At 35.8% G+C, this 15,531-nt stretch overlaps 1 protein-coding gene across 4 annotated transcripts in view; it reads left to right on the top strand.

Moving 5' to 3' along the window:
* The window catches only part of MYO1B (myosin IB), a 204,809-nt gene that overhangs the window by 130,451 nt on the left and 58,827 nt on the right, over window positions 1-15,531 (top strand). For all 4 annotated transcript variants that reach the window (XM_074302829.1, XM_074302826.1, XM_074302825.1 and 1 more), the window contains exons 8-11: window positions 11,272-11,370; window positions 11,617-11,720; window positions 12,748-12,895; window positions 13,230-13,348. In XM_074302829.1, coding sequence (XP_074158930.1) covers window positions 11,272-11,370; window positions 11,617-11,720; window positions 12,748-12,895; window positions 13,230-13,348 — 470 coding nt within the window. The remainder of the gene's footprint in view (window positions 1-11,271; window positions 11,371-11,616; window positions 11,721-12,747; window positions 12,896-13,229; window positions 13,349-15,531) is intronic.

Below are 15,531 nucleotides of genomic sequence, written 5' to 3'. Positions count from 1 at the left end.
TCTATCTAAAAATAACATATTCTGGTTGTTGTTGTTGATTCTTAAAATAATACAAAATAGCTGAAATGTTTTGTAAATTAGATATATGGAGTGCAGTTATTACTTGACTCCTGTGATTGATAATAAGCTTAGAATACTACACTTGAGAATAAGCTTAGAAGGGAAAGGGTCTGGAGTGTTATCACATAACAAAAATGTGATAGATGAACTTGTCCTAAGAAAAGCACTGACAGATGAATACTAATATGTACTCAACCAGATTAACACTTATATTCCATTCCTCACTTCAGTTGTCTCAATCCTTTCCCTTTCAAGTGTCACACACATGCATAGTCAGGATGCTATCTCTATACTTACAGCTTTTTTTAAGTACCATGTCATTGGGACTTTTTAACAATGAAGTGTTACTCTTAAGCTGTTATTATAACTATTACTTGTTTCTTGGAATAACCAGGTGGCTCAGTGGATAGAGTGTCCTTCCTGAGGTTGGAAAGACTCACTTCTCAAGTTCAAATCCAGCCTCAGTCACATACTACCTGTGTGATCCTGGACAAGTCACTTAACCCTGTTTGTTTCAGTCAAGAAAACCCCAATGGGATTAAAAAGAGTTGGGCAGGATTGAAAACAACTCAATAAGATAGGAAAATATTAAGTTACCAGATGATCATGAGCATGTCATAGTACATAGATAGAGAACCTGCCTCAGAGTCAGGAAGTCCTTTTTAAGTCCTGACTTTGACACTTAACTTCTCAGTGCTTCTTGACAATCTTCAAGGACCATAAATAACAGATGAGTTGTTCTGTATCGATAGTGAGAACTTTTAGCACTGTTGAAATAACAGGTCTCATAAAAAAGTACATTTTTTTTTGATAATGTCATATCTGGTTACATTAATTAATGGATTTTTTTAACTAGGGGAAAACACAATGGGTTGCTATTTTTAGATATTGAAAAAAAGTACACACATTGAGCTTATAGAGATGAATCACCATGTTGTTTGTTTATTGGCTTATCTTCTTTATAGTGTTTTAATGAGCTTATATTCATAGAGAGTGACATTGAGAGGCATGACATTTTTATTTTTTGGGACATTTATAATACAATGTAAGCATTTTTCCCCCTGAGGCAATTGGGCTTAAGTGACTTGTCTAGCGTCACACAGCTAGGAAGTGTTAAATGTCTGAGGTCACATTTGAACTCCTCCTGGCTTCAGGGCTGGTTGGTACTCTAGTCACTGTGCCATCTAGCTGCCCCAGGATTTTTTTTTACGATCAAGGAAATCATAATTATCAGGTAATAGTTATTTTTCTTAAGTTCACTAGTAGAAGAAATGAGACATAGTAATAATATAGCTTAATTGTACAAAAAAGGATATAAATGTGTAATGGATCACTGTAATGTGTTATACTCTAGATCAGCTAAAATAAAGCAGAACAGCTGTATTTTGTGTCTGTAAATAAAGCAATAAAGGTGATGTTTTATTTAAGGTTATACTTTATTTTTTTATTTTTTTAATTAATTTTATAATTATACTTTTTTTTTTGGACAGTTTATATGCTAAGGTTATACTTTAAATGTTAACTTATGACCATAGGTGGTTGTGCGTGCGTGTGTGTGTGTGTGTGTGTGTAAGTAAGCCCCAACCCACATTCATTTGATAGGTAAATTCTGAACCTTCCCAAAAGTCCTCACTATATGCCAATTTAAAATATTGAGAGATTTGTACCTTTGTTGTTGAGGATAGATTTGGGGAAGGAAAAGGTATTAAGGGAAAACCATGAGAGGACACCTTTAGTGTTCAAGATTTCTTGCATGTCCTCAGAAAAGGAAGTTTTACTTACTGATCCTACCTGATGCCTTCCCTCAGCATGAGGTTTGACTGGGAAGGGGAATGAAAATGTGAAGAGGATGAACTCCTCTTTCTCTTCTCCCCAGGAGACTTACATGGAAAAGGGGTGTGTGTGTGTGTGTGTGTGTGTGTGTGTGTGTGTGTGTGTGTGTGTGTGTGTGTGTGTGTGTACGCACACATGCGCCTGTCTGTCTGTCCATTACTATGCTAGGCCCTGGTGCTAAATGAAGGGAAGAGATCTTAAGATGAAAATGAAACAGTTCATTTCCCTTTCTCCACCTTTTCCCTTCCCACTTCAGCCTTTCTCACCTCTATCTTTTTCCTTTTTTTGTTCCCTTTTTTTCTTCCTCTTCATTTTTATCTTTTCCCCCCATGTCTATTTTTATGTTTCTTTTCTTTATGTTAATTTTGTCCTTTGAACCCTAAACTTTTAAGTTTCTGGAGGCCAGGAGGTGTGACTTGATTCTTTTGATTCTTTTATTAGTGACTTGGATGCCAAGCACAGTACTTTGTATACAGTGGATGGTCATGGACTCTTTTGACTTACATGAGACAAGTTACAGAGTTGTTTTCTGAGGCTTAAATTCATAATAAAAAAGCATTGTATTAGACTGTCTGTCTACACATTTGAGTTTTGTGAGTCAATTAAATGAAAAAATAAAAAATATTAAGTTAGTATACCAAATCAAATCTATCATTGGCTTTGTTTAAATAGGCCTGTGCCTTGTGTACTATCTTGCTGCTACTGGCTTTGTTTAGCAGGTAAGGGGGAGAGAAGGAACTTTTACAGTACCAAAGGTCAGCTCTCTCAAGGGGAATGAATTCCCATGAAGCAGCAAGCAGCAAGAATTGTTGAAGGAGAAAGCTGGTTTAAAAAAAAAAAAAGTAGGTTTATTCAGCACATACATACTCACATAATCAAATAACTTGTGCAGGGAGAGATGCCCATCACTATAAATTAAACTCCAGTGAAAAATGACACTAGTGATTTTTCCATGTATGGAGCTAGGGGAGTAGATGTGGGACCTTTCACAGGTACTAACACGATTAGTGTCAGTTTCCTTTTTTCTTGTCCACCCTTAGTTAATGGAGCTAGGTGTGGCCGGGCTCTGATGCCAAAGTGAGACAGCAGTGAAAAGGGTATTTATCATCGGTTGACAGTGAGTATTAAGACTTGAGTTCTACCATGCTAATTAGGCAATCCGTGAAGGGACTTGGGGTGTTCCAGAGTAGGTGGGCTGGAGATCACAATACATAGAGGAGATGTTTAGTAAATATTTGTTGGATTAAATTTAGAGGATCTCAGAGTTCAAAGATAGTTCAGAGGCATCTGAAACAGTAGTATTGAACTGAAATATAAAGGGAGTGTTCACAAATCCAATCTCTGGAGGGTTCATTGTATTTTCATTTATTTTGTTAAATATTTCCCAATTACATTTTAATTGAAGTCATTTTTGACAGTTGCAATCTAGACTAATTTGAGGAAACAAATCCATTTATTAGGTGTCATCAGGAAGTCTTGTGGTACAGTTGGCACTGTAGGTAGTACAGTAGGTATTAGCTCTAGTGTCAAATAACAATCATGGCTATGCTCTTTTTAAGACTTTTGACAAGTCACATAACTTCTCTGAAACTCAGTTGCCTCATCAGTAAATTGACAGTTTTAGGGTAGATGTAGATGCCCTTTGAAATCCCTTCTGCTTCGATTCATCGTACCTCCCAACTCAAGTTGAAGATGGTCAGTGATAGAGAATTCACAACTCTCAAGGTGCCCGTTCACTTTTGAACAACTTTATTAAAATGAAGTTTAAATTATAAAAATTTATAAATAAGACTGTCACATTTGGAACTTGTCACAACATTTCAACTATCAGAAAAAAAACTAGCTTAAGAAACCTAAGTAACTTATTGCAACAAAATAAAATATTGTTACTCATGAAATGGGAAAAAACAAAACAAAAAACAAAACTATAGTGAAAAGGCTCCAGCCCATGGGGAAGATCTTTTATGGCTGTTTCCTGGGAAAATATGAACAAGAATAGCTTAGGCTCAGGAACAAGGGTTTACAATCTGCACCAATACAAAGATTGTCTACTTTCATGAGTTCTCAAATTCAATTTAGACAGACTTTCAGTTTTTAATCATTACAAAATTTTAAACAGTTGGAAAACAAGAGTTAGTTAAAAAACCTTAAGTAATTCACTATCTAGTTCAATTCATTTTGAACTAAAAGAACAAATCATTTAGATACACAGAGGACATTCCTTTCTGACTAATTTATATATATTTAATCCAGGACATCTGCCTACAGGGCTTTCTGCAAATTTTTAAAAATGATGTGTGCTTTTTCTTATAATTGCATTTTTGCTATTAGTCCCAAGAAAATCTATATCAAGTACATGATAAATTCTTAGAAATTAAAAATTAATTAGCTTGCATAGATACTGTGCCAACTTTTCACCATATTTACTTAAACCCCCTGTTAATTTTTCATGAGCACAAAATGGAATACCTTTGAAACTTTGCTACTCAGCATACCCAGCTGTCTAGGGGTTAAATTGGATAACTTTGTCATGGTGACTTAGTTAAGACTTTTAGTTAATTTATGAAAATTTTAAGAGAGGAGAGGAGGAAAAATGCTTCTTTTGTTATTTTATGCCAGATGTTTTAGCTCCATTTTGTCAGTTTGATTTTAAGCTGCAAATACACAATTAAAGTACAAAAGTTGTATTGAATACAGAATTGGCAAGGCTGAACCTTTGTTACATCTAAGACCTATCTTGCTTAGAACAAATGTATATATTTTGCATAGCATTTTATTGTCTTGGACACACTAGGAAGATTTTGTGGGTAATTTTCTACGTTTGAATTTTAGATAATTTGTCAAGTATCCTTACTTTCAATTATGAATATGTTATTTTTTCACTACCTCCTCCCTCCCTCCCTACTGAGGACACAGAAATTAAATTTAAATGGGGCTAGAAAACTACTTTGGGATTGACCAAAACATCCTGGGTGTTGCAGTTCATGTAGAAGTTATCTTTTTGTAATATAATATAGAGCATTGTTAATACACCCACTGAGTGTTGAAAAAATGTTCATGTATTTTAAATACATATAGAAGGACAGGAAGAAAATGGAGAGAATATAGTCACTTGGCATTAGAAATCATATGATTAAAATGAAAGAGAAAAGGGATTGCTGAGAATCCTTTCATTCAGTCCCCTTTACTTTCAGACAAGGAGGCTGAGGCTTATAGAATTGGGTATATTTCATCCTTTCAGATTTGAAAGGTAAAAAAGAACTAAGATACCTAGGTTAATTTTTATGCCTTACAATCTTAATAACAAGCTTACCTATTAAATCCTACCTAGCTTTGTAACAAGGAAAAGGTTTTACCAAGGGACCTGAGCAGTAGTTTGGTAGGCCTCAAGTCAAAGGATTTCTGCTGGGCAACTGTGTCCCATTAGGCTAGTTACCATTTAAAAAACTTTTTCCTTCCATAAGATGTGGAAGAGAAGTTTTATTTCTTTCACTGTTTTGTATATATAATTTGCAAAAGAGAAGTATTGGGGCAAAGTAGTGGGGATTCAATAGTGATAAAAGTAGAATCCCACTTATGTCATTTATTCTCTTTGTCATCACAAAGAATTGATTTGACTTTTCTGAGCTTTAGTTTTCTCACTTGATAAATTAATATTACTTACAGAAACAACCGCAGAGAAGTAGTTGTTTTAACAATCAGTTGAGAGAAAGTATATAATAGATTTTGAAAACTTTAAAGACAGTATTAAAATGTCCGATGATGATGATGATGATGATGATGATGATGATGATGATGATGGTGGTGGTGGTGATGGTGTTCAGCTATTTTTCAGTCATGTCTGATTCTTTAGGACTCCATGTGGGGTTTTCTCAACAAAGATGCTGGAGTGACTTGACATTGCCTTCTCCAGCTTATTTTACAGCTGAGGAAATTGAGGCAGACATAATTAGGTGAATTGCCCAGGGTCACTAATAAGAAAATGAGTTGAGATTTGAAATTATTAAGAAGAGTCTTTCTTATTTTAGGGTATATATACTATCAGTTATACCGGTTAGGTCATGATGATGATAATTAATAACCTGCATAACCTACCTCGGAAGTGTGGTTGTTGTAAGGGTCAGTTGAAAGAATATATATGCTGAGTGAAACGAGCAGAACCAGAAGATCATTATACACTTCAACAATGATACTGTACGAGGATGTATGCTGATGGAAGTGGATTTCTTCAACATAGAGAAGAGCTAATCCAATTCCAATTGATTAATGATGGACAGAACCAGCTACATCCAGAAAAGGAACACTGGGAAATGAATGTAAACTGTTATTTTTACCTTCTGAATCCAATTCTTCCTGTGCAACAAAAAATTCGGTTCTACACGCATATATTGTATCTAGAATATACTGTAATATATTTAACATGTATAAGACTGCTTGCCATCTGGGGGAGGGGGTTGGGGGAGGAAGGGAAAAAATCTGAATAGAAGTAAGTGCAAGGGATAATGTTGTAAAAAATTACCCATGCATATGTACTGTCAAAAAAATGTTATAATTATAAAATGAAATAAAAATTTAAAAAAAAAAAAGAATATATATGAATCATTTTGCCAACTTTAGAATGCTATAAAAATGTTAGGTGATGATAAGGATGATATTAGCATGGGATGTGAACACTAATAAATGGTCAAAATTGAAAATAAGCACCAACTGATTGTGTGGTATCTCTACACAATGCTTATCATATAGTAAACACTAAATAAATACCTGAAGAATGACTGAATGGAGTCATTGCTGATGGCCAAGTTGTAGTGAGAACATTCTAGTATTAGAATTTTTCTCCTTCCCCCATAATTGATGATTAAGTCCATACCCTGGTAACTTAAAAGCATGATGACATGAAAGGGGATTTAGCTTTGTGAAATGCTTACAAATTCTTTCCTATATTGAATTTCATTGTTAGTGAAGGCAAAAAAGCGCCTGAAGCAAAAAAAAAAAAAAAAAAGAAAAAAGAAAAAGATGCTGTGCCAATTTTCTGTTTAGACATAAGGCAGGGAGGCTTTCAAATAGATGAAAATGGTCAGGTGGTGGTTATTTGTAAATAATGAGCTAAATTTATGTGCAGTACCTAAAGTAATCACCTGCTGTGACTTCATGCAGTTCTATTGTGGGTAGGCACACATGCCTGAGGAAAATGCCATAGAAGGCTTTTAAACATTTGCATTGGTTTTGGACAGGCTATTTATTAAATGAATTACTTCTCCAACTAATAGCTCATAACGTCTAAAAGAGAGTGTTTTGAAACAGGAGTCTCTGGGAATATTGTCATTTGGTTTGATTCAGAGAAGTGTTGCTAAGTCTCCCTTAGGTGTTAGGCTTTGTGCTAGGTACTAAGGGTATAAAGATGAAAATCATTACTATCCCTACTTACTGAGAACCTACAGCCTAGCAGAGATACAACATATACATGCAAATGTAATGCATATTAGAAAATTATAAGATGAATGAAACAGGTCTAAAAGATGAAAGAAGGAAAGTATCAGTAAAATGCCAGTAGAACTGGGTTTTGAATGAAAATTACTTAATTCAGTTCATTAGACATTTGTTGGAAAAGTGTCAACTAGTGGGAATTCAAAAGAAGGCACGTTGTGATCATGAAAGAAAGAATGCAACAAAATGAAATTAGGGAATAATTATAGTACAACCAGTCAGCAAGCATTTATTGATCACTTACTCTGTCCTAGGATCTGTGCTAAGCATTGGGATGCAAAGGAAGTTAAAAAATAGTCCTTTCCCTCAAATACCTCACATTCTAATGGGGAGACAACATGTAAATACCTTCATATATACAATTTATAAAATGTGCAGATGTATAAAGTGTTCACATCATCATGACATGAGACTGGGAAGATGGTACCAGATTGTGAAGAGTCCTGGAAACTAGGCCACCAAGTTCATGTTTGAAGGCCCCGCCGCGGGTGGCCCTGAAGGTTTTTACAGAGGGGGATGATGTGATTGGTTAGACTCTTGCATTATTTATTCTGGCAGTGGTGAGGAAAAAAAAGACTTTGAGTGGAAAAAAACTAGAAGCAGAGGAGAGTTAGAAAACCATTATAATAATCTAAAGAAGTTTGACAGAGGGACAAACTCAGGTAGTAGCAGTGAGAATAGAAAGGATCAGAAAAATGGGGAAGATGTTTTAGAGGAAGGAATCTATTTTGTCTCACTCGGCTTTTCAAATTGCTTTTGTTTAACCCCTTTTCTCCAATTGAGTTGTACTTTTATTAGTTTTTCTAAATTTTAATAACATTTGATAACATTATTAAGGAGAGGAAAATTCAAAGATAACTAAAGTTTCTATCCTCAGACATTGGAGAAATGTTGATATCTTCCACAAAAACAGGAAGATTATCAAGATAAGGCATGTTTTGCATGGAGGATTTGTTTAGTTTTGGATGTGTCAAGGCTGAAATATTAGCCAGATATTTAAGTAGAGCTATACTGCAGGGAGGAGGAGATGAGTGATTAGGGTTCAGGGTAGAGGTCAGGACTTGATGCACAGATTTGAAAGTCTTCCCTGGAAAAGTGACAAACCTTTGTAGGAGATAAAATTTCAGTGGAAAGAGAATAAAGAGACGATTTTGGTAGATAGACTCATCAAGGTGATAAGAGGGATAAAAGAAACCAGCCATTGGTCACATTGTTCAAGAGATAGGAGGAATGAGAAAAAAATTGTCATGGAAACCAAGATAGTATCAGGTAGTACAAATGATCCCCCAAATCAAACTAGTTAAAAGAACTGAGTGCTAGAAATTCAGCTCCCCCAAAACTCTCTACCCTCACGGAACCCTGAGTCTAATTTAAAATACAACATCTAGACAACAAGATATATACAGAATAGATGGGACAGTAGCTAGAGTAACCAGGAAATTCCTATTGCAGAGGAAGGGATTTGGGCTGAGAAAGAAGCAATAGAGAGGTCAAGGAGAATGAAATTTGAGATGAGGCTGTATTTTAGACCTGGCAATTAAGTCACTGATTCACTGGTGATCCTTAGGGGGAAAAAAAACCCAGTTTTTAATAGAATGTTGTGATTGGAAGACTTTATATATATAGATGGGTCAGCAGAAAGTTTTTTGTTTGTTAGGACAGGGATGAGTTGACTGTTTGTATGGAAATATTGTAGATGGGGGATGAAGCTAGAAGAACATGACTGATGGAGTGATCATTTAGGGGGCATAATGAGTAGTACATTGAACTTGGAGCCAGGAAGACGTGAGTTCAAATCCTACCTCAGAGGCATAATAATTCTGTCATCCTGTGCAAGCCACTTAATCTCTCCTAGACTCAGTGTCCTCATCTGTAAAATATAGATAATACTGTCTACTTCCCAGAGTTGTTATAAGGATCAGATAATTTGTGTCAAGTTCTTGGGAAATCTTAAAATGCTATATAAATGCCAGCTATTACTATTATCACGATTAGGTCCTAGAAACCATGGGAGGAGGTAGAAAGAATCACAGATGGGGATACCCACCTTATCTTTGGAAACATGAATATAAGAAGTAGGTACAGGGAAATTTTGAGGTATGTAGAAAGCTAAAGACACTAATGAAAATCTCTCGAGTTATAAGTTGAAGTCAAAGTTAGATCATCTATTAAAAGAGAGAAAGCAGATGTTGGGGTTGAACATCTTGAACTTTAGAACAGCTGCTATGGGAATATGACAAGGAGTTAATAAAGCACTTATAGTGGACTATGTCAGCATTGCTTAGGGACATCCTATAGCACTGATTGATCCTCTCTGGAGTAGAAGTGAAGAAAATAGAAAAGGGAAATGATCTAAAGTTGGTTTTATAAGTATGAGGATCATTAAATCCTTAGAAAGTTACAGAGTCAAGGATGGAACAATGATCTGTCATTCAAAACTGTCAGTGGTTCATGGGAGGAAGATCCAGGAAGACACTGAGAACAAAGCAAGTTTAGGAGGTGTATGAGAGCAGGAAGATTGCAGGTTGTGATCAGAGAAGAAGAAAAAAAACAAAAATCAAGATTCGGTGATTGAGTGCCTTTTTTGGTGGGAGCTTAGTCCAGGATATCATAATCCTAGTAGAAGGCTAAAGGATGGAAATGGAATGGAAGTCCATAGTTGCTGAGAAGATTAAGGGAATGAAAGACTAAGGGATGTGGGGAAGATCATGGGTTTGAATGTTGTTACCAAGAATGACAATGGGATATAAGGGAGAGAAGAGTGAAAGCTGAGTCCTGAAATCATTGAGGAAAGTAAGAAAGCATTGTGAGGGTGTTCAATAAGCATCTGGAGAAAAATGATACAGTGAACTTCAAAGGAGCAGTATTTGTTGAGTAATCATCCTCATCTGCTGTACAGTAACAGATGTGTAGTATTGTGGCTAAAATGTGGTTTAGATGTAACACTCAGCAGGCAAGAGAGACCTTCTTTGTCCAATGAACTGAGTCTATGTATTTAATGTGTGCTTCTCTCATTCTCTCACTCTCAATAAATAGGCAGGCGCGCACACACACACACACACACACACACACACACACTCCCTCCCAAGTATTGAATAGGCAGCTGAATAGACAGATTATGACCAGCAGCCCTTTCCATGCCTGAACACATGTGAATACAATTCTTTAATTTGTGGCCACAGCTGCTGTTTGCAGAGATCCTCGCTTTTGGCACCTCTCACTTTTTAACTCTCCCTTGGCTGAAATTCAGTCTTTGTTCTAAAAGAGCCAGCCAGTTACTGATTGTTGACGGTGAGGCTGGTCTTTGTGTTACTGCTACAGTCCATAATTATACTGCATTGCTGGGAGTAATGCTGTAGTAAGTCTCAAAGTATTGCTCGTACCTACTCTAACATGAACTCATTCATTCTGCCAAACAATGGTGCAAGTATGGAGATGCTACTCTTCATGCCAGGAGCTGAATATGTGGTGTAAAGGACAACTTTTTTGTGGTAGGTTTGGTTGGCATTGGAGAGTCCTAAAAAACCATTTTTCCCAAAGCTCTTTTATTCTTGGGGCTCTTGCTTCTGTCATGTCTGCATGATAGACAACCCAAAACGTACTATTTCTGTTCCTTACTTGGGCTTGTCTGATATCTACAGATTTTCCTTTTAAAAAACATCGATAGGGAGTGTGATATTTATGCTTGTAAATTCTTGTTTAGACCTGGTCCTCTGTCGAGGGGTGTCTGGACCATCAAAGCTGAACGTAGGAGCCAATCCTGGCCATCAGCATCTTTGATTACAGAGTCAGAGTGAGACAAAATAGAAAGTGAAGGACAAAAAAGAAAAATGTGTGAAATTTGAGAGAAAGGTGACTGATACTCTGTCATTTGCCTCTTTTTTCTTTCAGATCTCTTAGAAAAATCACGTGTTGTTAAGCAGCCAAGGGGTGAAAGGAACTTCCATATTTTCTATCAGCTTCTGTCCGGAGCCTCAGAAGATCTGCTCCGTAAGTATTTGTCGTCTTAGTGAAGCTGCCACAGTCATCTTGAGAGTGTCCATGATTCCCACCCCCTTTGTTATTTCCCTTGAATTTCATATGCACGAGAGGCCTGCAGCATGTCAAGTGGTCTCATTTTGTTGCTACTGAATTATTATAAGGCAGAAGAGGCGATAAAATGAGTTAGGGAGATATGGAAGTGAGTTGAACCCAAGAACCTTACTGATGATGTCTCATATGTTTATGACCCCTTAGAGAAACTCAGATTGGAGCGGGATTTCAGCAGATACAACTACTTGAGCCTGGACTCTGCCAAGGTGAATGGAGTGGACGATGCAGCAAATTTCAGAACAGTTAGGGTAGGTATCTTCTATCTATAACAGATATCCCAACACTGCATCTCTGAAACTGACTTTGGTGATGTCTATGGAAAACTCAGATTGTTTCTTAAGATGCATGTTTCTAAGATGACAAGTGATTATAAGAATGCTTCAGTTTTAAAAAAAAATAGTGATTTTTGTCTAGATTCATCACCAATTCATCACTAATGTTGATGAAATTGGTGAAATCCCACCCTCCTCCTATACAAGTTAACAACTCTTCTATAACTTATACTTTTAGAGAGCTGCTAGAGCACTGAGAAGTTAAGGAATTTGCTACAGTCACTTTCAGAATTTGTGAGAGGTTATACTCAGACCCAGGACTTCTTGATTTCATGTCTTTCTATTCACTGCCATGCTGCCCCCTGCCCTTGTTTTATTAGCTCAAATTAATTCCATGACACAAGGGTGACATTTCAATAGCATCCTTACTATAAAAAAGGAGTAAGACATTTCCTTCTTAAATTGCCCTGAGGTTATGCTCTTTGACATCTATTGAGCATTGAATCATAGGCTCAGTTTTTGGGTTAAGACTGAAAAAGACTTTTAATGCCAAAGAATTCAACCCCCTCATCTTGTACATGAATTTAAGGCAGAAAAAGATTAACTGAATTACTTAGGTCTCTGCGAAAGAAATTGAACCTCAAATTTGTTGTAGTTAAAAGTCCAAAACTCTCTTTACTAACTTTAATTCCAACTGTTGTCACAATGAAAATTGAGTGATTTATTTCCAAGGGAGAGTATACAAGGGATATTTTATGAAGGTAGAAATGACAGGAGTTGGCAACAAATTGGATATGGAAATGGGGTGGGTAAGAGTATGCAATGGAGGATGATACCTATATTTGAGTGATTTAGAGGACAATGTTGCTTTCAACAGGAATAAGGAAATTTGGAAAACACATGTTTCCATTGATTTTGCCCCTAATTCTAGTTCTTTTCTGAAATGACTTTTTTGTAAAAAATTCTTTTTAGTTAACAAAAATCACATGCTTCCTTTTCCCAGAATGCCATGCAGATTGTGGGCTTTATGGATCATGAAGCCCAGTCTGTCTTGGAAGTAATAGCAGCAGTGTTAAAACTGGGGAACATTGAGTTCAAGCCTGAATCTCGAGTGAATGGCTTAGATGAAAGCAAAATCAAAGATAAGAATGGTAAGTCGGTGAACTTTTGTGTAACAAGTTTGCTTTGAACTTCTGCCCAGTTCGAAGTCTCAAACATACAATTTACCTATATTTTTCAGTAACTCATTTGAGCTTTACTTTACCTGGTATTTAAGCTACACCTAAATGTAATTCAAAGTAAATTCTGAGTATATCCTTGGGGGGATCGGGAGGAGGAGTCAGTTGGAATGAATTGGTAGTAGAAGGTGATGGGGAAAGCAGTTAAAATTCTTTTAATTAATTTTCTTAGAGTGGTTTTGCAACACACAGAATCTCATTCTAGCTTTTTTGTTTGTTTAATTTTCTTTTTTTTTTCCTTCCACAGAACTGAAGGAAATTTGTGAATTGACAGGCATTGATCAGTCGGTCCTAGAAAGGGCATTCAGCTTTCGAACAGTTGAAGCCAAACAGGAGAAAGTTTCGACAACACTAAATGTGGCTCAGGTAATATTCCAATCCCAGCTGGATTTCTTTGTTGTCTGTGTAAAAATAATGGTTTCACTGCCCTTTTTTACTTTAATTTTCATGATCATGGTGGACATATGTCTCCAAGAAACAAAGACAATCCAATATGGTAGTCTCCATAGTCTTCATAATATGGTGTCAATTATGTGTTTGTTTAAACAAAATCTTATTTAAATCAGTTTTGCATTTCTTTTTTTTAAGATTTAATAAAACCAAGAACTGCAAACATGAATTTAGTTTTCTCTTACAAAAAGAATGTTAAAGTGAATGACTCCTTTCTGTAGTACCAAGCTATTCTTTCTCACAGTGAGAATGGCAATATTACCTGGATATTTAAGTTTGTTTTTTCTTTCTAATAATGGTAGTAAAAGTAATAATATTAATATTCTGTGCTTTTCAAAATTCATTCGCAAGAATGATATAATTTGATTTTCATTGTGTTCAAAATAAGGAGTGTAGGTATTCTCTCCATTGTAAAAATGAAGGAAACTAAGATATAGATTATATTTCTTGCCCAGGTTCTCACTTGTCCAAAATCCAGAGTTTCCTGTCTCTCCATTACTACACACTTTATTTGCTTAGTTATTGTATATTCTTTAGTTTCATCTGCTTCATAATAGTGGAATGCAGGGTGGGGTTCAGCTCCTTACCTCCATTGGTCAGAGCCCTCTGCATTCTTCCCTGTTATGTACCTGGAGTAAAGGTAGATTCAGATCACAAGCTTCATATGATTCTGTATATCTAAGAAAGATAAATACTCCTTTTTAGGTTAAAAAAATTACCTGCTGAGTTTTTGTACTTTGTATAAATTAGAGGATAGTTTTGTCTAACAACCCTCAGAAATATCAACAATATATTTTCCATTTTAAAAAAAGGGTTGGCTATTTCTCATTTTTAAAGTTTTCCCTTTTTTATAGTTTGTACTGGGTTTATTACTAGATAAATTCAGCTTGTAGTCACCTTTTTCTTATTAGATCATGAAGTTAAGTGTTTGAGGGGACATTTCTCCTAATATTTCTGGTATGAAATAGTTCATAGAATCATAGGCTTAGAATTAAAAAGTAGCTCAGTATTCAGCCAGACCAAACTTCTTCCCAAAACAGATTTTGTTTGTCTGTAGCATCTCTAGCTTTTTTTGGAAAAAAAAATCAAGTTAAATGTGTAATGAGCATTTTATATTTATGTGTGTATGTATGTTCATGTTCACACATTCATACACATCCATATTGTTCATACAGACAGACTCATATATTTCTACCAATCCTTTCATGTCAAATGGAAGGTTTCCCCCTCCCCCAATGACTAGGGAGTTGAATTTACTAACTTTTCCTCATAGCTTAAATTCTTCCATACGAGTATCATTTTAATGCCCCATAGCTTTCACTCCCTGAAGTATTCAGATCTTTTCTTTGATATGGTGACTCATACAGAATTAGAATTTCAAACATTGTATGAGACTGAGCAATAGTCCAGTTTTCTCTGACCACCTCTCAAGGTTGGAACCTTGAGACTCTCTAAGATAATTGCCCACCATTTTCCAATAAGAATATAGTTATTCAATCAAGGCCAAATAGAATGGGCCTAATAGGACATGGCTGCCATAGAGTCAGAACTGGGTCTTCACAAGAAAAAGTTCAGGGGCTTTGGAATCTGAGACCTAAGATAATATATTTTGTGGACACCTAACTATATAAGAGGAATATAAGGAATTACATAAAAATAAAGGGTAAGAATATTTTAAGAAAGAGAAAACTAGGAGAAAAGAGATTTGGGGCAGTATGTTTAGAGAGACATCCACATAAATGTTTCCAACAGTGTCTAAGGTATAATTTTAACTCAGATCTTCTCGATAACAAGATTATGAACAGTAGTAAAGGCTTATTTTAACTAAGAAACCAACGGGATTGCTACGTGGAACACTGGATAGAGCAGTGGCTCTGGAATCAGGAGGATCTGAGTGAAAATCCAGACTTTGACATTTGACATGTACTAGCTGTGTGACCTTAGGCAAGTCATTTAAACCTGTCTTGCCAAGAAGGAATGAAGGAAGGAATTTAGGATATAGTGTTCAGATAGAAGTAGAAAACTGTGTTTTAAGAATTTTTTAGGAAAGAAAAATACAATGGGAGTTTCTTTAAAACATTTATGTATACACAAATGTA

This window comes from Sminthopsis crassicaudata, chromosome 3 (assembly GCF_048593235.1).
Source record: "Sminthopsis crassicaudata isolate SCR6 chromosome 3, ASM4859323v1, whole genome shotgun sequence".
NCBI lineage: Eukaryota > Metazoa > Chordata > Mammalia > Dasyuromorphia > Dasyuridae > Sminthopsis > Sminthopsis crassicaudata.
The sequence above is the reverse complement of the archived record's forward strand: the minus strand, read 5'-3'. Positions and strand labels throughout refer to the sequence as shown.